At 60.6% G+C, this 23,487-nt stretch overlaps 1 protein-coding gene across 2 annotated transcripts in view; it reads left to right on the top strand.

The window, feature by feature from the left end:
- The window catches only part of CACNA1S (calcium voltage-gated channel subunit alpha1 S), a 42,724-nt gene extending 22,277 nt beyond the window's left edge, over nt 1–20,447 (top strand). The window contains exons 20-44 of one of the 2 annotated variants that reach the window (XM_086765925.1): nt 10–116; nt 547–634; nt 873–980; nt 1,824–1,876; nt 2,148–2,294; nt 2,517–2,718; nt 4,446–4,604; nt 4,947–5,057; nt 5,557–5,640; nt 8,999–9,055; nt 10,488–10,616; nt 11,262–11,327; nt 11,847–11,938; nt 12,447–12,606; nt 13,100–13,227; nt 13,665–13,761; nt 14,277–14,379; nt 15,322–15,423; nt 15,545–15,669; nt 16,713–16,841; nt 17,556–17,755; nt 18,483–18,547; nt 18,929–19,038; nt 19,599–19,715; nt 19,956–20,447. In XM_086765925.1, the coding sequence (XP_086622051.1) occupies nt 10–116; nt 547–634; nt 873–980; nt 1,824–1,876; nt 2,148–2,294; nt 2,517–2,718; nt 4,446–4,604; nt 4,947–5,057; nt 5,557–5,640; nt 8,999–9,055; nt 10,488–10,616; nt 11,262–11,327; nt 11,847–11,938; nt 12,447–12,606; nt 13,100–13,227; nt 13,665–13,761; nt 14,277–14,379; nt 15,322–15,423; nt 15,545–15,669; nt 16,713–16,841; nt 17,556–17,755; nt 18,483–18,547; nt 18,929–19,038; nt 19,599–19,715; nt 19,956–20,216 (3,000 nt within the window). In that variant the 3' untranslated portion in view covers nt 20,217–20,447. The remainder of the gene's footprint in view (nt 1–9; nt 117–546; nt 635–872; nt 981–1,823; nt 1,877–2,147; nt 2,295–2,516; nt 2,719–4,445; nt 4,605–4,946; nt 5,058–5,556; nt 5,641–8,998; nt 9,056–10,487; nt 10,617–11,261; nt 11,328–11,846; nt 11,939–12,446; nt 12,607–13,099; nt 13,228–13,664; nt 13,762–14,276; nt 14,380–15,321; nt 15,424–15,544; nt 15,670–16,712; nt 16,842–17,555; nt 17,756–18,482; nt 18,548–18,928; nt 19,039–19,598; nt 19,716–19,955) is intronic. The other variant, XM_086765926.1, reaches the window with a different exon arrangement.
- Nucleotides 20,448–23,487: the final 3,040 nt, after the last annotated feature.

Genomic DNA, 23,487 nt, shown 5'->3' with positions numbered 1-23,487 from the left:
GCTCCCCAGATGACAGCCTATGGTGCTTTCCTGCATAAAGGCTCCTTCTGCAGGAACTCTTTCAATATCCTCGACTTGCTGGTGGTCGCTGTCTCCCTCATCTCCATGGGAATTGAGTAAGCACCTCCACACCTCGCGGGGTGGGCACTGGTCCGTTAGCCTGGCAGGATGGTTGGGGTGCTGCAGCTCTCCGTGCTGGATGGAGAAGCAGCAGCCAGCCCAAGGGCTGGGCGTTAGCCCGTGTGTTATTGTCCGTGAAGTCATGCTTAGGGGGAAAGGGCATGCGCAGCTGGGAGACAGGGAGACAAACTTCTTGAGTGTCAAAGGTGAAGATCTGTGTAGGAGTTCAATCTGGAGCTGCTTTCTTCAGCTGCCAGTGTCCCCTGGCCTTATGTGGGGTGATGGCTTAGTGACATCCCCATGTCTCTGCCATCCCTTGCCCCTCACCCCTGGTCCCAGCCTGGCCTCCCTGGCTGCTTGGTGGAGCTGTGCCAGGCTGGCCTGGGCAGGGGAATTGCCCTGTCTCAGCTTTGCCTCCCTCCTCAGGTCCAGTACCATCTCAGTGGTGAAGATCCTCAGGGTGCTGAGGGTGCTGAGGCCTCTGCGAGCCATTAACAGGGCAAAGGGGCTGAAGGTAAGAGGGGGTCCTCGGCCCATGGAAGTCCTCACGGGAGGGCATCATGCCCTGTAGGGTTTGCGGGGCCAGGAAAACAATTCCCTTGCCCATCTGTGGAAGAGGTCAGCTCCATCCCACTGCTCTCAGCAGGCTCCTGCTCTTCCTGGGACCCATCCTTGCAGTGAGAGGGTGTGGGACACACAGCAGGGGCTTGCGCCAGCCATACTCACGTGCACACTGTCCTCGACCTCCGCAGCACGTGGTCCAGTGCGTGTTCGTGGCCATCAAGACTATCGGTAACATTGTGATCGTCACGACGTTGCTGCAGTTCATGTTTGCCTGCATCGGGGTCCAGCTCTTCAAGGTGAGAGGCATCTCAGATGGGCAGGAGTGAGGTTCTGCTCAGACGTGTCCTGCTCAGGTTCTTCTGGTCGTAACCCTTGGGGATGGTGTCTCCCAGTGCTGGGGTCAGCACTCTCTGTGCTCTGCAAGACCTGCCTGCACCAGACCTCCTGGCAGAAGAGCCTGCGGTGGGAGGAGGGAGGGAAACACCCAGGGTACTGTGAAGTCCAGACAGCACGTGTGAAGGGACCAGCTGCCTCGCCCTGCTTACTGCCTCAGTTTCCCCCTTTCTAAGGCGGCGAGTGCTTCTGCCTTCCTCTGCGCTTTGGATGCAAAGTGTTTCCTTGTTCGCAGCACCACTCTCGCTCTCCAGGCCTTGGCTGCTCCAAGACTGATCTGGCCCTGGCTGAGCTCAGCGTTGTTCTAATAATTGAGCTTAAATTCCCAGCTGGTGTGGGGAGAGCTTTCAGGATAGTCTGCAGACTGAGCCGACCTGTCAGCAGTCCTTAACTTTTCGTTAATTCTGTGGTTACTGCTTTCTTCCCTGTTTTCCAAGTAGTTGGCTCCCAGATAGGATGAGCTAGAAAGGTCTCGGCTCAGGGCCGTGGAAGGATTGTTCCCAGCGCTAGGCAATGTTTGCTTCTCTCAGCCTGGGGCTGACCCCAGGGTCTGCCGTGGCCCCTGAAGCACCCTGTGAACTGGGTTGCGTTGGAGTTCAGAGTGGGGAAGCCGGTGATGGTGTCAGGCAGGGGCCAGAGTCAGCACGGAGGCCGGGTGGGGGCTGACTGTGGGCTGTGAAAAAGTCACAACTCCCCAGGGCTTTTGAAGTCACAGCAAAATCTCTCCTGATCTCTCTCGAATGCAGGGCAAGTTCTATAGGTGCACAGACCCATCCAAGATGACGGAGAAGGAGTGCAGGTAAGAGCTCTCTGCAGCTCAGCCCCAGCGGAGCGGTGGCCACGGAGGGGAGGAGCGGCTGTGGCGGCAGCCGCTTGTGTTCCTGCGTGGGGATGTCGCATCCAAAATGCGGGGCTGGGGTCTCGTGCTGTTCTCCCTCACCCTGGGGTAAATCAGAAACAAGCAGAGGGCCATCCTCCCCTCCCAGGGACTGCAGAGCCCTGGGCCGGTGCCGCGGTGGGTGGTCTGGAGGGGGCCCTGCCCGATGAGCACCCCATCCCTTCTGCTGCAGGGGTTATTTCATCAACTACGTGGATGGGGACCCCACACAGATCGAGCTACAGGAGCGTGTCTGGATGCACAGCAACTTCCACTTCGACAACGTCTTCTCAGCCATGATGTCGCTTTTCACCGTCTCCACCTTCGAGGGCTGGCCAGAGTGAGTCTGGCTGTGCACGGGGCCTGCCGAGGGATGGGTCTGTGCTGGGAGCAGGTCCCTGCCGCAGGCCTTTTGGTGGCTGCGGACCTGACAAGGTCATCCCAGCAGCCCTGACCCAGCGTTGTTGGATTTGGGGTGTCCTCAGAGCTCTCCATAACTTCAAGAGGAGAGATTCTTTGCCACGTAATTAGGATCTCTGTTGCCTCACTTTCCCTCCTGTAGGCTGCTCTACATGGCCATTGACACTAACGCTGAGGATAGAGGCCCTATCTACAACTACCGGGTGGAGATTGCAATGTTCTTCATCATCTACATCATCCTCATTGCCTTCTTCATGATGAATATCTTTGTGGGCTTTGTCATTGTCACCTTCCAGGAGCAGGGGGAGAGCGAGTACAAGAACTGTGAACTGGACAAGAACCAGGTAATGGGACTGCTGGGACTGGGCAAGGTGGACCAGCCTGGGATCTGGCGCTGCTGGGGCTGGCTGGTTGGGATCAGCCCTTTAGTGGTGGCACTGCTGGTGCAGATGAGTTTAAATCTGCCCCAGGTCTGTTTGCTGCTAGGGCAGGGTCAGCTGGGCCCATGCCTGGCACAACGCAAGCCTTCCAAGGGAAGGGCAGAGCAGACCAGAATCAGGGGGTGAACCTTCTGGTGCAGATGGGGGGTTCACACTGAGCTGGAGCAGAGGTTGTGGACAGTTCTGGGCTCCCCAGTACAAAAGTGATGTGGACAAACTGGAGTGAGTCCAGCAAGGGACCACTGAGATGACGTGAGATGTGCACTTGCAGCCCGGAAAGCCAACCGCATCCTGGGCTGTGTCAAAAGGAGTGTGGCCAGCAGGTCGAGGGAGGGGATTCTGCCCCTCTGCTCTGCTCTGGTGAGAGCCCACCTGCAGTACTGTGTCCAGTTCTGGAGCCACCAGCATCAGAAGGACGTGGAGCTGTTGGAGAGGGTCCAGAGGAGGCCAAGCAGGTGATGAGAGGGCTGGAGCACCTCTCCTGTGAGAGTGGGGCTGTTCAGCCTGGAGAAGAGGAGGCTCCGGGGAGACCCAAGAGCGGCCTCCCAGTGCCTAAAGGGGGCTGCAGGAAAGATGGGGAGAGACTCTTCAGCAGGGCCTGCTGGGACAGGACGAGGGGTGATGGTTTTAAAACAGGGGGAGGCAGATTCAAACTGGACGTCAAGAAAACATTTTTTACACTGAGGGTGGTGGAGCAGTGGCCCAGGCTGCCCAGAGAGGCGGTGGATGCCCCATCCCTGGAACCATTCAAGGCCAGGTTGGACGGGGCTCTGAGCAACCTGATCTGGTTGGAGATGTCCCTGCTCCTGGCAGGGGGTTGGACTGGGTGGGCTTTAAAGGTCCCTTTCCACCTAAACTATTCTATGATTCTATGAAGTCTCCATCTTTGGAGGTATTCAAAACCCAACTGGACACAATCCTGGGCAGCACGGTCAACATGCTCTAGCTGGCCTTGCTTTGGGCAGGGAACTTTGACTAGACCATCTCCAGAGGCACCTTCCACTGTCAGCCCTTCTGTGATGCTGTCATGCTGTGGTTCTGCCTGGGGACATCAAGGTTGAAAGCAGCAGAAGCAAGAGCAGCATCGGCAGCGGACGTGGCGCGTGCACTGGGGAGGCCAGCTAGACAGGGGTGAGGAGGTTCTGGCATGCTCACGTGCTGAGCAAGCCTGAAGGGGTTGCACAGGCACCTTGAGCTGGGGGTGCTGAGCTGCACGTGAACCCAGCAGAGATGGCTCTGTTCTGCTGGGGAGGGAAGTGCCTCCTTCACCCCTGGTTCATGTGATGTCTTCAGGCTGCTCTTGGTCAGTCCTGAGAGACCCTGGGATGAGGCCATGATAACCAGGCAGGCTCAGGACCGGAGTGGTCAGTTCAAGGGCAGCATGGCAATCTTTGGGGGCGAGCAATGACGTTGGAAACTTGGTCCCATGTAGGTGCTCTGGGGAAAGCCCAGCAGATACTTGAACCATTGCTGTCCCTGGCCCACGTCGCTGTGCTGAGAGAAGCCAGGAGGACCCACCTTGTGTCTGTGGGGACGTGCAGTGCCGGTGGTGCTGGCTCTGTGCCTGTGCCCCTGGCACTGCCTCATGCCCCACTATGGCTGTGGGATCACACCTGCTCTCCCCTCCTCAGCGCCAGTGTGTGCAGTATGCTCTGAAGGCTCGCCCGCTGCGACGCTACATCCCCAAGAACCCCTACCAGTACCAGATCTGGTATGTGGTCACCTCCTCCTACTTTGAGTACCTCATGTTCTTCTTGATCCTGCTGAACACCATCTGCCTAGGCATGCAGGTAAGGGGCACAGTGCTCACCACGGGTGGTGGAGGGATGTCCACGGTGGCAGACGGGCTGCCTCGGCCCTGCCACCTCCCAGAGACCTTCTGGGGAGGAGGTCTTTCATACACAGCAAAGCTTGTGGTGTGTGCTCAGCAGCCCTGGGGATAGGGGCAAAGTGGGACGCGTTGGGTGAGGAGAGCTCAGAGAAGGGGCTGCAGGGGGAAATTTCCCTCTTGCTGACCACTGCTGAGCCACAGGTCTGTGGGAGTGGGGTCTGCATCCAGCACACCCCTCTGAGCTCACAAGGGAGGCTGGACCTGCCATGGGCTAACACAGCTCCTCCTGTCTTCTCTTCAGCATTATAACCAGTCTGCAGAAATGAACCACATCTCAGACATCCTCAATGTGGCTTTCACCGTACTCTTCACCCTGGAGATGATCCTCAAGCTCATGGCCTTTAAAGCCAAGGTGAGAGGAGGGCATGGTCCGGAGAGCAGCAAAGGGCCTCAGGCCAGGCCAGGGGGGTCCATTTGCCCTGCACTGGGTGTCTTGCCAGTACAAGCACCCTCAGGCCTGCCACTCCAAACTTCTCTTTACGAGATCCTTGGGGACTCTGATGCGCAGGACCTGTGAGTTTCTGGAAGGACTGCTATTCAGAACTACGCTTGCTAGCCAAATCCAACCCAATCCAGCCGGCCGTTGTTCCCATCTTCAGAGACATCTGTCACTGGTGGGATCATAGCTCTCACCACCTCGTTCCACCCTCCTCATTTCACACCATTGCAAGACAGGACCAAACAATTGACCAGAGGATACCAGGTCTGACCAGCCTTCTTCTGGCTCTCCCTGAGGTCCCAGAGGTCACTGGTGATCCTTCTGACACTCCCTCCTCTGGGCTCCAGCATCTGTCTCCTCCTTGACTTGACCCTTGGATGTTCACTCCACTTCTCTGGCTCTTCTCTGGCAGGGCTACTTTGGGGACCCCTGGAACGTCTTTGACTTCCTCATAGTGATTGGCAGTATCATTGACGTCATCCTCAGCGAGATTGATGTAAGTGTCGGGCTGCTCGCGCGCGAGGGTGTCCCGGCAGAGCACCGCCGCCCGCACCCGCCTGAGGCTGGGCCGCGGCGCCTGCCCTGGGGAGAGGCAGGGGTGCTGGTGTGGTGTCCAGCTCTGCAGAGTGTTGGTGTCCTCTCCTCTCTCCCTGCTCTGCTTGGTTCTGAGGAGGGACAGGCCAGGATCAGCCCGTGGCATGAGTGTGTGGAGAACGCAGGCATGTGAATCTTAACGCGCTATTTAGACATGGAGGACCATCCTCAGATGGCTGACGTGTCACACTGCCCCCTCCCCTCCCTTCCTCTGAATCTGTAGGCACTGGGATCCTCTGTAAAACAGCCTGTTCGCTCAGGAGTGGTCCATGAGCAGCGGGATGCGTGCCAACCCCTGCCCCACTCACCCTGCCTGTCCCCAGTGCGCGCGCCCGGACAGGCAGTCACCCACGCGTCCAGCCTCCGATTATTGCAGGTGGGAAGAAGAAGGGTTCCCACAGGACACTGCTGTCCCGTGCCAGGGGAGGGTCAACCACATCGGATTTCAAGGCGTTTGCTTTGCGTATGTCCCTTTATACGGTGATCTGCACATATACGCATCCTGACTGGATATGTGAGCACGTGCGTACTCTCTACGCTGTTTCGGAAGCTCTACCCCGTATGAACCACAGGCAGCGGCTCTATGGTGACTGCTCTGCTGGGAGCATTTTCAGAGCAGTGCTAGGAAGCCAGTGTGCCGCTGCCTTTCGTAGCACTGCGGCATGCACACCCCGTGTCTAGCACTGAAAATGCCCCTCTGCACCGGGAGCTCGTGTGCTGCGTTTAGCAGATCTTGGGGGTAGCTCTAGAAGCAGCTGTAGGATCGGGTAGATTGTAGATTAACCCTCTCTTCTGGTGACTTTGCATGCCATGTCCTCTTGGGAGCAGGGCTTGCCAGCTCTGGCGCGCCGCAAAGCTGTGTCTGGCAGAGCTGCTGCCGCCCCTGCCACCCCTGCGCGGGGCGACCTTCAGCCGTTCTCTGTGCTGAGGAGGAGAGGGTGTTCAGGGGCCATTGGTGGCAGTCACCTTATTTTCTGGAGGGTAGTTCAGGCCTCGCAGAGCTGGGATGAGCACATCCATCCACCTTCCTCCCCCGTGACAGCACCGTGCTCCTGCCTGCACGTCGATACTGCCATCCTCTGAGCCTCTGGGCTTCTCGGCCTTGACAAGCTCCCGGATTTCATGCCAGTGCCAGCAGCCTTCATCTGCCACCAGGTCCTCCAAGACCCCATCCTTGGCCCCCCGCTCTCTGCGCCTGTGACCTGGTTTCCCGCTGCCTGTCGGGTATCGTTTCCTGGTGTGCTACCTGTCCCCATCCTCTTGTCACTCAGAAATGAAGCTCGAAGCACGCTCAAGGCTCTGCTCTGGGCAGAGATTTTCAGTCCCTGTGGAGTGAGAGATTGGGTTAGCTGGCACAGATACTCGGCCGTGGCTGTGTGGGGATGCCCAGGGACACAGGCCACAGGCACCCGGAGGAGTCCGGTGTCCTGGCTGGGCTGGCAGGGACTGACCCAGGCGCTGTGCTCTGTATGCCACAACACCGTTGGCAGTGGCAGGGCTGTGCAGAAGGCCAGGCAGGATTTCAAGAATGGTCCTATATGGCCTGATCTTCTCTGGTCCTCTCCCCCAGGTCTGGGTGCTGAGGCACTAAGAGAACTGGTCTCCCGTCCCGGTCCTCCGGGCTCCTCGGGGACCTCCGTCATGGGCAGCTGTGCCCCGGTCACCGTCTGTCCCCTCCTGAGAGCAGAGCCCCTCACGGTTGCCACACTCTTCCTTCATGTGCTTTCTTCTCCATCCAGCCCACATCTCTCCCAGCATTGCCAAGCTTTTCCCAGCCATCTGGTGATTTGTAGGGGGTTTAGGATTAGGAGGCGGAGGGGCAACCCCACCTTCCCTGCTTGAGAGGTCAGCGCAAGGTGCGTCTGTTACCTCTGGTCCTCGGGAGCTGTTTGTGACCACTGCACCCGTCACAGATCACCTTGCCGGCGCAGGCAGGCCTTGGGGGCCCTAGTGTTTTCAGGACGGTGGCCTGCACGAAACAAGCCGTGGTGCAGGGGTGGCAGGTGACACCTCGCAGCAGCCGAGCCGTTCCTGGTGGCACCCAGGCACATGATTGTGGCTTGCAAAGTCTGTCCTCTCCTCTCTCTTTGCATTCTGCCTCTTTTCTCCTCCCTCGTGTCTCTGTGTGTGGCTGTCAGGGTGAGGCGGTGGGGAGGGTTGTGCTGTCAGGAGCCCTCTGCTAGCCGCCACAGCCAGATCCTCCTGTCTGTTCCATCGTTGAGTTCCCCCAGATCCCGGGGCTACTGGGGCAAGAGGGAAGTAGGGGTGAGGACCCCTCTGGCAGTGCTGCCCCATGCTCTGAAGTGTAGGGGGTTGGCAGCATCCGTGCTGCTGTGTCATTCCTGCTACTGCCTGCCCTGGGAACTCAGCCCCTTTGCAAGGACTGACCCTCCCAGTCTCCCCAGAGCCTCCCCCAGTCGCTGGCTGGGCCCCCAGGAACAAGCCTGGTCTGTGCGAGGGGCGCTGGGGCAGGGCCACCCCGCCGAGGGTCGGGTGTCGGCGTCTGCGCTGGGAAGGAGTGCCCCTGCCCCAGCGTAGCCCAGGCTCTCCGCAGAGGAGCGTGTCTCCAGGTAGCTTTGAGGAGCCTCAAGGATTTGTGTGTTTGAGTGTGAGCACTCCTCCGCGTGTGAACGCGTGCGCCCACGTGCCTGCAGACCAGCAGTTCCTGCCTCCCCGTTAGTGGGGGAACCATGCCGGGCGCTGGTTTGCCTCCTACCGACACGTGGGACTACCAGTCTCGGTGCTCGGTCCCAGCAAACCTGCACTGGTTTCGTCTTGGTGTCCCGGCAGCCACGCAGAGAGCAGCCTGGCTTGCTGGGGGGGAGCCGTGGGTTAGCTTCAGGTGGTCAGCTTGCCTGCGGATCCCACCTGCCACAGCCTGACCTGGGGGTCTCCACGGGAGGCAGCTCATTTACACAGTCCTGAGCCTTGGCCCAGATTTCCTGGCCCATACGCCCGTGCCCCAGACGTGTAGGTCACAGCAGCGGGGCACTGGAGTAAGTCCCTAATGATCAGTGTTTCCCTGGCCATCCATCTGCTGCCTCTGCCCCTCCAAAGTCCATCGCCATGTCCGTAAGCCTGCGTGACGGCAGGTCTCTGCCTGCCCTTCCCCTGTGCTCCTCTCTCAGCCACCTCCTCTTGTCCGCAGTCTCCACTTTACTCCTTCTTCTGTGTCGGTGTCTTCTTCTGCAGCCACCCATCCTTTCCTCCCTCTCATTCCCGCCTCCCTTCTCCTGCTGACTCTCTTGTTCTCTCGACAGACCGTTCTCGCATCCAGCGGCGGATTGTACTGCCTCGGCGGAGGCTGTGATGGCATTGTAAATATCAGCTGCGTGTGCTTGCCGTGCGCCCCTCTCTCCTCCGCTGCCCTGGCCGTGCCAGCATGCCTGTGGCCGATGCTTGCATGTGTCCTGCATGTCGTGAAGACACACCAGACCCAGCTGCTCTCCCCTTGCTGAGTGGGACTTGGGGTGAGATACCCCACGTATAGACACCCCTTCCCACCCCGAGGTGTGCCGGGCGGTTTCCCAGCCCTCCCGGGTCTGTTTGCTGGCCCGGCCCTGCCCTCCACCATCCCACCCACCAGCGCTGCGATATCTGACCTGAACGGAGCATCTAACAAAGGTATCCCTTGGTTCCTCTGACTCAGAAATGCCAGACTGGTGAAGCTGGAGCTGCTGGGAGGGGCGTTTACAGCTGCTTTTGTTGCCCCCGGAGTAGCTGGGAGCCGGTGGACTGGATGATGGGAGTGGGGGGGGGCATTCAGGGGCAGCAGTAAAGCTCTGGGAGGCCGAGGGGGCAGTGGGAAAGGCATCCCAAGCAGTGATGGAGTCGAGATGGACAGTGCCTGGCGGAGGCCAGGAGGGTTTGCTTATGGTTCCTGGTGGCAGAGGCTGGGGCTGAGGCTGTTCTGTGATGGAGCAACCAAGGGGGCAAGTGCCCAAGCCCCCAGCATCTCCGACTGCCAATGTCCCAGGTGCTCCCAGAGAAAACCGGTCCCTTTGAGCTCAGGAGCTGTGCCTGCTGGCTCCCCTCCTGCCTGCCTGTTCTACCCTGAACCCAGGAGTCCCCAGCGCTGGGCCGTGGCTGTTTGCCCCTCCAAGGGAGGCCCATAGCCACCACAAGAGAGTAGGCATCACTGCAGGTGCCCAGGGGTGGCACTGGGCAGCACCCCCCAGCATGACCCTGCCTTCGGACCCTCCTTTGGTCCATGAAAGCCCTGCTGGGACGTTCTCAAACCAACCTTTCTGTGCTTAAACAGCCATCATTACCTCTTTTTGTGTGCCTGGTGCCTGGCCTACAGCTCACCTTACAAATAGGCCCTGAGGTGGGAGCATCCTGTATGGTACACTGAGGCTGGAGGGACCTCAGCCTGTCCTTGGGCGGCCCTGTCTGGCCTGTGGTGAACAGCACAGCCCCCCCAGCCTGCGTTACGGCATGCCTTTCTCCCTGCAGTGTCCCATCTCCCCAGCTAAAGGGATTGCTCTCACCCCCCAAGCAGCCTGAGGGGGCAGAGGTGTGGGACAATGGGTTTGGGGACATGGACTCCTTGGGAAGGCTGGAGGGAAAGTGCCAGCACATCCCCTTTGCAGTCTGGTCCTCCATGCAGGCAAGGGCTATGGAAACCATGAGTGGTCCCTGGGGTGGGGGGAATCGTGCTAGCTTTCCCCCCCAGGACCTGGAGCCCCTCTTGTCTACCTGGAGGCATCAGCCCCTGCTGCCCTCACAAGCGTTGTGCTTTGCCTGCAGGACCCCGATGACAACTCCCGCGTCTCCATCACTTTCTTCCGACTGTTCCGGGTGATGCGGCTGGTGAAGCTGCTGAGCAGGGGGGAAGGTGTCAGGACCCTCCTGTGGACCTTCATCAAGTCCTTCCAGGTATGTGAGGAACATTGCTCCCCTCCCAGGTAGGCACGCACTCTGGGCTGGCAGCGAGCTCTGAGCGGGCTGGCTGGGCGAGCAGTCTGTCCTCACCAGGCAGGAGAGGAGAGCTCCTGCCAGCTGGCAGGCTGCTGGCCTCAGACTGGACCAGAGGCTTGAGCTATGTAGGAGAACATTGCCTGTATGGGCGGAAAGATGTGGAGGGGTCTCCCTGTCTGACACCACCACGTGTCAGAGCTGAGACACCGCTGGGCTGAGGACCAGGCAGGGACTGCCTGGCATATCGGACCTGGTCCCAGCAAGGCTGGACTTTGCACCCAGTGGGGAGCTCAAGGGCGTGCTGCAGCATCTCAGCACAGCCCCTGAGCCCAAGCAGCTCCCTCAGCATCCCTGGGTTGTGCACAGCGTTCGCCCCAGCTGCAGAGACCCAGTGCTCCCTTGGGAGTTGGCATAAGCCTCCCGTGCATGAGAACTGGGCTAGTGGGAGGTGGTTAGAGGCACGGGCAGAAGGTCAGCTGTCCCCTCTCCACGTGGGGGCTTGGGTGCTGGCCCCACACAGTAGCTCCAGGCCCAGCCTCCTGTCCCTGGGTTCCCTTGATGCTGGGCTGGTATCTCACACAAGCCATGGTCCTTTTGTCACAGGCTCTGCCTTATGTTGCCCTGCTGATCGTGATGCTTTTTTTCATCTATGCTGTGATCGGGATGCAGGTGAGAAGCGCAGGGGTGGGATTTGCTCTTGAACAGATGCCCTGAGCCCAATAGCATCTGTGGAGATGGGATGGAGAGGGACTAGGTCCTCTGCCAGGCACTTGATGGGACTTTGCACGTGTTGGGACAGTTTTACCCTGGTCTCCAAGGATGCTTACAGCCCCAGCAGCTTCCTCCCATCCCCAGGCTGCAGCTAGGGAAACCGAGGCACGCAGCAAGTAGCACCTTCGCGGTAAACGGCACAAGACAGACACACAGTCACCTGTGCTTGTGCCTGGTTCTCAAGATCTTTTCTCCTTAGCCCAGATGAAGTGCAGTGTAGACAAGGGCATTTTCAGCATAGGCAGGAATGTCCACGGAGCTTGTGAGCTCCAGAGCACCCAAACCCCAGTCTCAGTCTCTTTTGGGGACACCCAAAGCCAAGTAAACAAGAAGAAGAAGAGCTCAGTGACAAGGGTGCTCTGGAGGGTGGTCAGTGCCTGAGAAAAAGTGCTGGAGACCTGACTGTGTGATTTACAGATGTTTGGGAAGATTGCCATGGTGGACGGAACCCAGATCAACCGAAACAACAACTTCCAAACCTTTCCACAAGCTGTGCTGCTGCTCTTCAGGTCAGTCTTGTCTTGGCAAGCAAGTCGCTCCGGAAGGGAGCCAGGTTCAGAGTCGGGACGGGAGCCTGCCAGCTTGGAGTGAGGGAGACTAGCATTTCTGTAGTTGATTTCCTTTTTGTCCTACAGAAAAATCTCTTGCAGCAGTGGAAGCGTTTCAGGAGTGGCCGTCAGTTTGCCTGGTGTGGCTGGGCTGCAGGAGAGAGGGGCACTTTGGGGTTTCTATTCTGAGTGTTTCCTTCACACACTGGATTTTTATTTGTGAATTGTGAGGAAAGTCAAGGGGAAGCAAGAGCTCAGCCCAAGGCTTTCCCTGACTCCAAACATTTCACTTCGGAGCTGTCAATAGCAGACTCCCCACAGCAGGACAGCAAGCCCAGTGACCACTCCTTTCCCAGTGGCTCCCCATTGCCCTGGGCGCTGGGCTGGCCGCAGCCGTCCCTGCGTGCCCAGCTTGGCATCCCTGCGTGTCCGGGACAGGCGGGGACCAGCGGGCATCCCCTCTCCCCAGGTGTGCGACCGGCGAGGCCTGGCAGGAGATCCTGCTGGGCTGCAGCTACGGCAAGCTGTGCGACCCCGAGTCAGACTTTGCCGAGGGCGAGGAGTACACGTGCGGCACGGGCTTCGCCTACTTCTATTTCATCAGCTTCTACATGCTCTGCGCCTTCCTGGTATGCCAGCTCCCGCAGGGCTGCCCTTGGCACCCCTGTCCTGCCCTGGGCTGCCCCTGGGGTGGAGTTAGCCTTCTAGCTCGTGGGGCTGAGCCCACAGCACCCTCTTCCTAGGGCCATCATCCCCCCGGCCAGCTAGCCAGCCATACTGTAAACCTGGCACCGCGCTTCCGTGAGGCCCAGGATCGCCCGTTAGTTCTTGCAGGGGTGGAGAGGGAAGAGCTGCCCCGTGCCTGCTGCAGCCTTTCACGTTGTGTCCTTGGGTGGGAGGCCCATCCCTGCATGGGGTGACCCACAGCATCCCCTGGCTCCAGGGGAACCCAAGCCCCTTCTCCCAAACAGGTCTGCCTGCATTTTTCCATGGCCCTGGCCAAGGTCCGCAGGCAGCACTGCCCTGCTCTGTGCTGCCAGCTCTGAGGGCTTTCGCTGCCCCTCTGCCCGGGGACATGCTGAGCGCCTGGCCCTGTCCTTTGCACCGCTCCTCTGCCCTCAGATCATTAACCTCTTTGTGGCCGTCATCATGGACAACTTTGACTACCTCACACGCGACTGGTCCATCCTTGGGCCCCATCACTTGGATGAGTTCAAACGGATCTGGGCTGAGTACGACCCCGAGGCCAAGTGAGTGACAGGGGGTGAGTGGCATGGAGGGGTAGCTCACGGGGAGCCTGGGGTGGGCTGCCATGAGACAGACATGGCAGTGTGAGAGCTGTGGCACTGTCTGAGAGTTAGCTCCAGGCGTCTCAGAGGTGGATGTGGACTGGCCAGCACGTTCCAGGGCTGATACAAGCCGTCAGGATGTTTGGGGATGCGAGACCCAAACATCCGGTCCCCTCTTCATCCAGCCTTGGTGATGCTGCCACCTTTTCCCATGCCACTGCACTCCTTTATCTGTCATCCAGTGCCGCGGGGCACAAGAGGAGCACGGGGAAACGTAGGGATTTGCCCACCGTGGGAGCATGAGGCAGGCCACGAGGATGAGGCCACCCAGCCCCTGCCCGAACCACTGTCCCCTGTGTCTGCCACCGCGCTGCTGATGCAGTTTGTTGTCTCCACAGGGGCAGGATCAAACACTTGGATGTAGTGACTCTGCTGAGACGTATCCAGCCTCCCCTGGGCTTCGGGAAGTTCTGCCCACACCGTGTAGCTTGTAAGGTAAGAGCCGAGGGGGTGTGAGCGCAGGGGTGCCTTCTCCAAGCTCTCTCTGCATCCTCCCCAGGGAGGCTGAGGGTGACAACACAGCCAGCTTCCCAGTGTCAGGGTTTGTACCGTGCACATGGTTTATACACGCACAACACGGCGTGACTCCGTCTCGCTGAGAGCAATGCTGTGTCTCTTGCCAGCTTCTCCCATGGCACTGGTGCCCCGTAGGTTGGGTTCTTTCCACAGCTCTCACCTGGCTGTCCCTGCAGCTTGCTCTGATTTAGCTGGCTGGTTAGGATGAGAGATGTCTCTGCCCCTGGCCCATGTGCTGCGAAGCGGTGGTGCGGAGCCCCGTGGGCCTGGGCAGAGCTGGGAGGGCTCCTTGGGCAGCAGCTCAGTGCCTCGAGCAGAGCTCTCCGCGGCTGGGACAGGCTGTGTGCTGCTCCGGCCAGGACAGGCTGTGTGCTTGCGGGGAGCTGCCAGCCTGCTCTGCCGCCCGGGGTCACCGGTGTTGGTTTGCCTGGCAGCGTCTCGTGTGTATGAACATGCCCCTGAACAGCGATGGCACCGTCACCTTCAATGCAACCCTCTTTGCGCTGGTGAGGACAGCCCTCAAGATCAAGACAGAAGGTAAGTGACTCTCCTGCCTCCTCTGCAGCCTGACGGGTGAACCCTCGCCCTGCCCAGCCTGAGGGACGCTATTAGTTACAGGCCCTTGAAGGGTGAACCACTGCCACCCTAGCTGTGTAACTTCACCCTGAACAGCTCAGGAGCGGTTCTGACCCCATTCCCGTCCCTACCACAACACACAGACACCAGCCGCCCTTCCCGCACTCTTCAGAGTAGTCTGATCTGCCCCTTGGTGAAGCATCAGCTGCTCCAGCTTGGCATTTCCCCCGTGTATTTATAATCCCAGACTGGAATGGAAGAGGATGGATCCTCTTTGAGTTTAGCTGTGCTGGGGAGGAGTTGCTTTCACCTCCTTCCTTGCTAGCAGCATGGTTTGCAATGCCCTGCTTTGGGAAGATGCCGCACCAGCTTGTTTCCATGCCTGTGGGTGAGGCAGCGTCACACGAGCAGTTCTGTGGCTAGGCTGGGACATCCCGCTCCAGAGGAGAGGAGACTGGGCAGTGGTGGGCCACTGGGGCTGGCATCTTCCAGCAGCATGGCGCGGGTGCCTTCCCTCCCGCTGCGGTGGGGACATCGCCTCCAGCACAGTGCGGGCAGCCCTAGGAGGAGTGCAGGAGGTCTCGGAGCACGCGTGGGGACAGTTGGGGGTTGCAGGCGAGCAGGAGTGGTAAAGCCTGAGAGAGCACCAAAGGGGAGGTCAAAACCTCCAGAACAGAGACGGTGGCACTAGCGCTCCACCCATTTGCTAGGTCTGGCTCTCTGTTTCAAGTCTGTTTGCTAAAATCAAAGCCTCTTTCTTACAAAGCTCATTTTTGCTGGGTGGGGAGGCTGGAGAGAAGCAGTCACACCCTGGAGGAGTCTACCCAAGTTTTCACATGCTTTGTCATCACTCATATTCACATTCCCCTGGGAATCCCTCTGTCCTGCTCACTTTTCTCGCAGGTAACTTTGAGCAGGCCAACGAGGAGCTCAGAGCCATTATCAAAAAAATCTGGAAGCGGACGAGTATGAAGCTTTTGGACCAGGTCATCCCACCTATTGGAGGTATGTCACCTGGTAGTACTTCCCCGAGGGGCAGAGCAACACCTGGTTGAGGTCTCAGCCTCTCCAACAACTCAGCACCTTGTGATAGCCGGTATCCTCAGGTTGGTTTCCTCCCCTCCAGATGATGAGGTGACAGTGGGCAAATTCTATGCCACTTTCCTCATCCAAGAGCATTTCAGGAAGTTCATGAAGCGCCAAGAGGAGTATTATGGGTACCGGCCCAAGAAGAACCCTGTGGAGATCCAGGTTGGTAGCGTGTGGGTGGTGTTGAAGGGGTGACCCTTCCTGGGGGCAGGCAGGGTGTGGTGGGAAGCTCTGCAGATCAGGGAAGAGGCTTCCTCCAGCTCAGGAAAGTCCTGGGTGACTTGGAGAGACAGAGCTGCGGTAGCACGTAAGGACCTCTCTGCACCTCAGGCTCTGGAGAGGAGATGGCCCCAAGTGGAGGTGGAACCAGCGCTGAACTGGCCATGGGCGCTCCACTGCCGAGAGTGGCCTTGGTCCCCATGGTGCAGGTGGCTCCGGAGGCAAAGGAGATCTTTGACTCTGTCCCGTTGACTGAGAGGGCTCAGCAGGGTCTGATGCCTCACCAAGCAGTTTTAAAACCTTGACATCCCCACCACAGACCAATGTCTGGGCCAAATGCTGTTCATCCAGGCCCTTATCCACCTACTCTTCTCCATTCCATTGGCATGGTGGATAGTTCTGTGTGCCCGGTGCTCTCTGTGTCATCTCTCATCGCCTAGCACAATGTCAGGTGGAGAGGGGAGGATGCAGCTCAAGACCAGCGGTCTGGAGCAGGACCTCCTGCAGTCAGAGGAGCCTCCGCAGCAGCCCTGAAGGATTCTGTCAGGGTGGGATGGGAGAGGATTTATGTGCCTGGCCAGAGCAGCTGGATGTCCCCAGCCTCTCCTGACCTTAAAGGGAGGGAATCGTGTAGAGATGAAAGACCAGGCCCCAAAGGTGCAAGGCAAGGAAAAGAGCCAGGCCCCAGGTCAGGTACCTCCAGACCAGGGACAATGGCACAGCTGCCCTTCGGGCATCACCAGCCTGACCCTTCGTCAGGCTGCCCTTGGCATATCCCTCTGTGGGACAGCATTAGCCCAGAAGCTGTTTCACCGAGCACAGAGCCAGCCGCAGGGCGCCCCATGGCCTGTCCCTGGTAGGAGACTTGGCAGGGCAGCGTGGCTTACCGGGTGAGTGTGCTTCATCGTGTTTCCCTCTCCGAAGGCCGGTGTGAGATGGGTGGTGGGGCCAGGCCACATCCAGCCATGCTTTCTTGTCCCCACCAGGCTGGGCTGAGGAGCATTGAAGAAGAAGCTGCTCCTGAAATCCATCGGGCCATCTCTGGGGACCTGACTGCTGAGGAGGAGCTGGAAAGAGCAATGGTGGAGGCGGCCATGGAGGAAGGGATATACAGGGTGAGTGTAGCCCTCAGGGCACCCCAGATGCTGGAGGACCCACCCAGCCCCCAGATCCATGTGGTGGTGGTGGGTCAGCATGGCTACCGGCGGCTGGAGGGCAATCCACAGAGGTGAGCCTGACCGTGAAAGGCAGTGTGGACCACAAGGATGGCTCAGCAGTTCTTTCCTCTCCCTGAGCATCAGGACATCCTGGTTGAGTCATCCTGGGCGACCTGTTCTCTGCCTCAGTTTCCCCTCTGTAAAAGGACCCCGCTCCTACGTCTGGCAGGGGCGTGCTGAATGTTTACCCCCAGGTTTGGAATGCCCCGTTCACACCTTCTGCCAGGCTGAGGCAGGACAGCTCGGGTGTCATCGTCACCAGAGCAAGAGCAGATTCACTTCCCGCTCCCTGGGAGTCTTTGGGACAGCCTGGGTGGCTGTGGTGTGGCAGGGTCGCACCTCCCGCTGTGTCCAGAGGTGCCACCAGCTCGGGCTGTCCCACAGAGGTGGCGGGATTTGTCATGCACAGGGCTGGCTCTCATCCCAGTGTTGCTGCATGACCATCACCCCTCAGTGCCTCAGTTTCCCTCCCTGGGCAGTGAGGCTTTTGAAACTGTGCGGCCTGCGATGCCCGAGCAGAGACCACTGTTCCCGTGGGCCCCACCACTGCCTCCTCCCGTGGGAACCTCCCGAGCTCCAGGCCTCCTCTGATGCCTTCCCTGTTGGTTGCAGAGGACAGGTGGCTTGTTTGGCCAGGTCGACAGCTTCCTGGAGCCCAGCAGCCCCGTGCAGCCCCACGTGGCCAGCCAGAGGCCCCTGCAGTTCACGGAGGTGGGCAACGAGGGCCTCGACTCCCCCGTCTTCCTCGATGACTTCCCCCAGGAAGGCAACACCAACGTCAACAACGCCAACAGCAGCCGCTGGCTGGAGGGGTAAGGGCTGGGGAGGCTCGCGTGGGCAGGCGAGGGGCAGAGCTGGGCCGTGCCCGGCGGCTCCCAGCAGGGCCGTGCTGGCAGCCGGCTGTACATGGCTCGTGCCCAGGGGCTCTTCGTGGTCAGGTAAGGTCTGGAGAAGTGGCTGAGTTGCAGCAGCCAGGTCCTTGCAGGCTCAGGGAGGAATCAAGTGCTGGCTCCATGGACACAGGAGCTTTGTGCAGAAATTTGGGGTGCAAGGCAGGGCCCCCTCACTGGTCCCTGGGCTCCAGCCTAGCGCTCCCAGAGATGTCCCCAGGTCATGCAGGGTAGCTCCTGGGCTGGTGCATGGCTCTGCACGTCAGCGTGTGTAAGCCTACATGCCCTTCTTGTCCTTCCCATCACTCCTTCATCTCGATGCTGTGAGAATCGAGGTGGACAGCAGGGCTCCGGGGATCACAGGAGTGACCCTTCTCAATTACCCACCCATGTCGGAGTGCCAAGGCCCGGTTAGGGGCCACCAGCACCTACCTGGGCACAGGGACAAGGGTCACCAACGTAAGAGGATATACCTGATCCTATTTCTTGCAGTCCCTGCTCTGTACATGGGTCCCAGGTGCCCCTCCTGGTCTGCCCCACAGCTGCATTCCCCAGGGTGGAGAAGGTGGGGCAGGGCTGCACCCCTGGGTGGAGTTGATCTCTGCGCGTGGTCTCTGCTCAGGCTGACCCACCTGCTTGCCCCAACCAGGCTGGAGTACGAGGACGAGGTGCTAAGGAAGACAGTGCCAGCAGCACTCAGGCGTCCAGCGCGGGGTGAGTCGCAGTGTCCTTCCTCTTCTGGGAGATCTGGACCAGCCCAAGGGCTGGGATAGGGGAAAGGCAGGGGACACAGACCCCAGCAACTTGGAGGGTTGCTGAGAGCGCTGAGCACAGCAGGACCTGTGTGGGAAGCTCCAGGTGACCCTCCTCCCACCTTCCCACCCTCCATGTTTGTTTCCATGAACAAGGACTTCTCCTTCCCAGCTGTGAGTGAGGAGCCAGGACGGGGCAGTGGGCAGGTGCTGGGACTTTTATTCGCCCTGAACCCCCAAACGCTTTGGTTCCCCCAGTCTAGTTAACCTGTTCCCAGCTCTGGGTGGCAGTGGTGTCCTTACTCGTGTGCCCGTCTGATGTCCTCACCTTTCCCTCTCCCAGAGCACAACCGCCCCTTACCCATGGAGAGGCTGCGACGGAGGCCGAGCAGGAGGCGAGGGGCCACCTCTGGGGGTCACCCATCATCGGGGCTGCACCTTCCCCCCCAGGAGGTAAAGGGGGGCGGTGTATGTCTGGACACAACAATGCGGGGGACATGGGTGAGCCTCCCTCCCCTCCTGGGAAAGGCTGTCACAGCCATGCTGTGGAGGAGCGGGTCTCCAGGGCTCCCTGCCGTGAAGCCAGCTTGGCTGGAGCAGCTTGGGGAAGAAGCTGGGCTCCCACCCTGCTGCTGCAGTGGCCACGCGGTGCTCATCCAAGCTGAGACAGCTTGAAGCAGCATCTCCCTGGCTCCCTGGCTGCCTGCAGAGCCAGGGCAGAAAGAAGGGGTGCATCAGGTTTGGTCCCACACTCCCCTGGCTGCCCGGGGCTGCCCACTGCCTCATCGCCTGGCGAGTGCCCAGGCAGGAGATCAGGGCTGGTTCCCAGCTCTCTCTGCCCACCCGGCCTGGTTGGTGCCGTTGGGGTGGTGCCCCGGACCCAGGAGTTCCAGCAGGATGGGAGTGCCTGTCCAGGCTGGGGACAGCACCCACAGCCCCCACATTAAAGTGGGAGAGATCTTCCGTGGGCGCTGCCCAAGCCCAGGCTGCAGCTCTTTGCTCATCTCTCCCAGCTGCACAGAGAGGATGGCACAGTGATGGGAACAGCGTCCAGCTCAGGGTACCAGCGGAGTGAAAGCAGTGACCCGAGCTCATCCTCCACCCCGGCCATCACCTTCCTCATTCAGGAGGTAAGGCAGGGGCACAGCCTGGCAGAGGGAGAGGCAGGGCTGCCGGGGAGGGAAAGGGGCTGCCGGGGCTGCCGTGCTCATGCCGCGTTGGAAGGCTGGAGGGCAAAGCTTAGCTCCGAGGGTGAGCAGCAGGTATGCGCCAGCACAGAGGGAAAAGGAGGTGAGGGTGGGCACCCTGCAGCCAGGGACACTTCTACAGACTGAGCCCACGTTGGGCTGTAACCCCGTCCTCTGCTGCAGGCTCTGATCTCCGGGGGCCTTGCATCTCTGGCTCGCGACCCGTCCTTCGTAGCAGTGACCAGGGACGAGATGGCGGCCAGCAGCCAGCTGGAGATGGATGAAGTGGAGAAAGCAGCTGTGGAGCTGCTAAAGGGGAGAGAAATGCTGCAGGGCACAAAAACTGGCTCTGCCCCCCAGGACACCTTGGCCGAGTCACCAGCCAGCTCCCCGGGGCTCAGTGCAGCCCCCTCCCAAAACACCATCGCTGCCACTCGCCTGTGAGCCGCCTGCCGATGCAGCCCAGCAGGCACGGTCCCTTCAGGAGCTTGCGGGAGGTCACTGGAGCAGTGCCACACCGCTCCCCCTCGCTGCCTGGGGTCCTGGTGGGCTCTGTCCAGCTGCAGGAGGATTTTTGGGCCGGGTCTCCAGGATGCCGGTGCAGGACAGGACAATGCTGTGCCAACGGGGTCTTGCAAGAGCCGGACAGGTCATTAAAGTGTTCCTGCTGCGTGACTCTGTGAATCCCTCGTCCCCTCCTTCGTCTGCCACCCTGCCTGCACGGCCTGTGCCCACGGCTGCTCGTTGCCTAGCCCAGCCTGGGGAGGGGGCTGCAAATGTGAGACCACCTTTAAGCAGTGCTGGCAGTGATTTGCGTGGCAGCCTCCAGTCCCTGTGCTGAGGGAGGTCTGTCCCTGCTCACGCCTCAACCGGCCATTTTGAGGGTGCCATGCTCGGGGGGGTCTCCTGGTATCCCAGCAGCTGGACCCAGCATCCTTACATCTCTGCTGGAGCCTGGTCCTCCTGCTTGCAGCCAAGCCTGTCCTGTGGGGAAGAGGACGAGTGGTTTGGGCAGATCTGCCTTGGGCCGGGGCAGCAGGCGGGCAGAGGCTCTGCGCCAGAGCAGAGCGAGGCCTGGGGGCTTCTTGTCTCAGTCTCCCAGCTGGGTAAGAAACTGGGGATGGGGCAGAGGTGTGAGAGCGTGTCCAGGTCAGCGCAGCAGCCCCGCGTCTAACCAAGAGGAGAGCTGGCCGCTGCGGTGCCGTTTCTGTCACTTCAGGTACCTCCGAACACCCAGCTCGGGCTTGGGCACCCACTGCTCAGCCTGGCCCACGGGAGGGTCTCATCCAGCCCCCAGACGTCCCCACTGCTCTGAGGGGGACAGGCCAGAGACACCCCAGCCAGGAGAGCGCGGAGAGCACAGCGCCTGCTGCGTGCCCGTGCCGGCGCTGCCCAACGCTGCCTGGTACCGAGCAGCGGCTGAGGTTATTCCGCTCCGCGAATGGGTTTGCCGTGGGGTTTTTGCTTTACAGACCTCAGTGCCCCAGCCGGGATCTGGGTGTCGAGCGCTGGGGCAGCCTGGTCTCCCCAGGCCATCTCTTTGCTGGGATCGTGCTCCACAGGACCCCCGGCCCCACCGAACCGGGCAAGGCAGGGCTCCTCCTCGCCTAATATATATTAAAATGCTGCAACCCGATGGGTCCCCGGGGGAGGTGCTGAATCAATAGAGCTTGCCTGCTCTCCAGCAGGGCATTTATTTGTTAACTTAATAAAAGGGAAACGGCTGTTGCTGAGCTCCAGCTGCAGCCTGAGCGCTGGAGAGCCCATCTCATACTGGGGACATGGCAGCGCAGACGGCTTTCCCCCGGGGGATGCGGGGACGGCGTAGGGACAGCGGCTGCGTCCCTTGCTCCTGCTTCACTGCGCTGGGGCAGGACGTACACCCCCTTACACAGACACCGGCGAACACCTCCACCCCTGAGGGTGAGGTGGATGGAGCTCTGGTAGGGGGCTGCCAAGGCTGTGCCGGTTACAGGGTGGATGGTGGTGGTTTCCCAGGACCTTTAGTGAGGTGTGGGACTGCAGGTGCCCCTTTCCAAGACAGGTGGGTGCTCACCAGCACCTCCAAACATGAAGGGTGACACTATGGTGGGGACATACTGCAGCGATGGGGCAGCGCCTCTGCATCCTCTCCTGGGGTCTGGGGCTGCACAGGGGCTGACTTGCCCCAAACTAGGATCCAAGGGGTCTTTCTGGAGTTGATTTCTAGCTGGTCTGGGGGAACTCTTCAGAGCTGGCTGGTGCCACAGCTGGCACAAGGGTGGGAGCAGGAAGATATGGCCAGCAACACCGTGGCCCCTCTCTGCCTGGAGATTTGGTGGGGAAGGGTCCAGCCTCAGAAACAAACAGCAGCTCAGGGTGGGAAGTCCCCCCCGACCCAGGTGGCCTTGCAAACGTGGACCCCAGGGACACCCCAAGGAAGAGAATTGCCAGCTCCTCGCATCCTTGCAGGATGATGGGCTGTATCCTGCTCATCTGCGTGATGCTGAACCAGCATGCGGTGCCCATAGCAGCAGATGCCAAGCCAGCACACCCAGGGCGCAGAGCCCCGTGTGCCCTGGTACCTTGGGAGGAGCAGGAGCAGGAGCAGGAGCAGGCAGGGTGAAGGGACGGTGCTGTCGAGGTGAAGGCATCTGCACCCCAGCGCAGAGGGCAGGTGCTGGGCTCTGTGCTGGCCACAGCTCTGACTTTGGCCGCCAGTGCTGGCATGTCTGGTTGTCCCGGAGCAGATGGGCAGCCTCTCCCAGGACACAGCCTGGGCTCCTCAGTGTAGACCCCAGCGTGCCTCAGTTTCCCCTCCCACTCCGTTGCTGTTCACCCTGACATCAGCACCGACCTGCAGAGCTGGAGGTCCCTTGTTGGTCTCACATCTGTGTCAGCTGGGGGCACTTGGCGGGGTTCATGCCAGCAACGGTGGCCTGGGGGTCATGGGGACATCGTGTCCCTTCCCTGTGTCCCACTCACGGGGCAGGAACGGGGAGAGCTCCAGTGTCCCCGCAGCGCAGCGGGGTGCTGTCTCCCAATTGCATCGTTGGGACAGAGGAGCTGGGTGACAGGAGGAGGCTCCGGGACCGGACAGGGCAGGAGGGTGGGGGCAGCGAGATCCTGCGTGGGACCCGGGTGCTCCCGGGCCGGGAATGGAGCGGGGGCTGGCCCGGAGCTGCACCTGGGCAGGCAGCTGAGGGCCCCCCCAGCCCCCGGCTCCTTCCACGCCAGGATCCCCCGCGACCCCGCGCCTTCCCGGGGACGGCAGCGCCCACCTCGCGGCACCCCGGGCTGCTCCCCCCTCGCCCCCAAACCCCGGGGGGGCGCGCTGCACAGCCCCGATACGGCCCGGCACAAGCGGTACAGCCCCGGTACGGCCCGGTCCAACCGGTACAAACGGTACAGCCCCGGTGCGGCCCGGTCCAACCGGTGGGCGCAGGTGAGAGCGGGGCCGTGGGCCCGGCAGGGGGCAGCAGGGACCCACGGGTGGGAGCGTGACCGTGACCGTGACCGTGACCGTGTGTGTGCGTGTGTCGGTCTGTCAGTGTGTGCGGGGATGGGGGGAGCCGTGCGGGGGTCACACGTCACCGCTCCCCGCGTCTCCAACCAGATCAGGCGCGCACCCCGTCCCCCCGTGTCCCTGTCCGTGTCCCCGCCCCCCTGGCACCTGGGGCCGCCCCGCCCCGCCTCCCGCTCCGCCCCCCCCCGCCCCCCGCCGCGGATGCTCCCG

Source organism: Chlamydotis macqueenii, chromosome 23, assembly GCF_036417535.1.
Source record: "Chlamydotis macqueenii isolate bChlMac1 chromosome 23, bChlMac1.mat, whole genome shotgun sequence".
In the NCBI taxonomy this organism is placed as follows: domain Eukaryota; kingdom Metazoa; phylum Chordata; class Aves; order Otidiformes; family Otididae; genus Chlamydotis; species Chlamydotis macqueenii.
The sequence above is the reverse complement of the archived record's forward strand: the minus strand, read 5'-3'. Positions and strand labels throughout refer to the sequence as shown.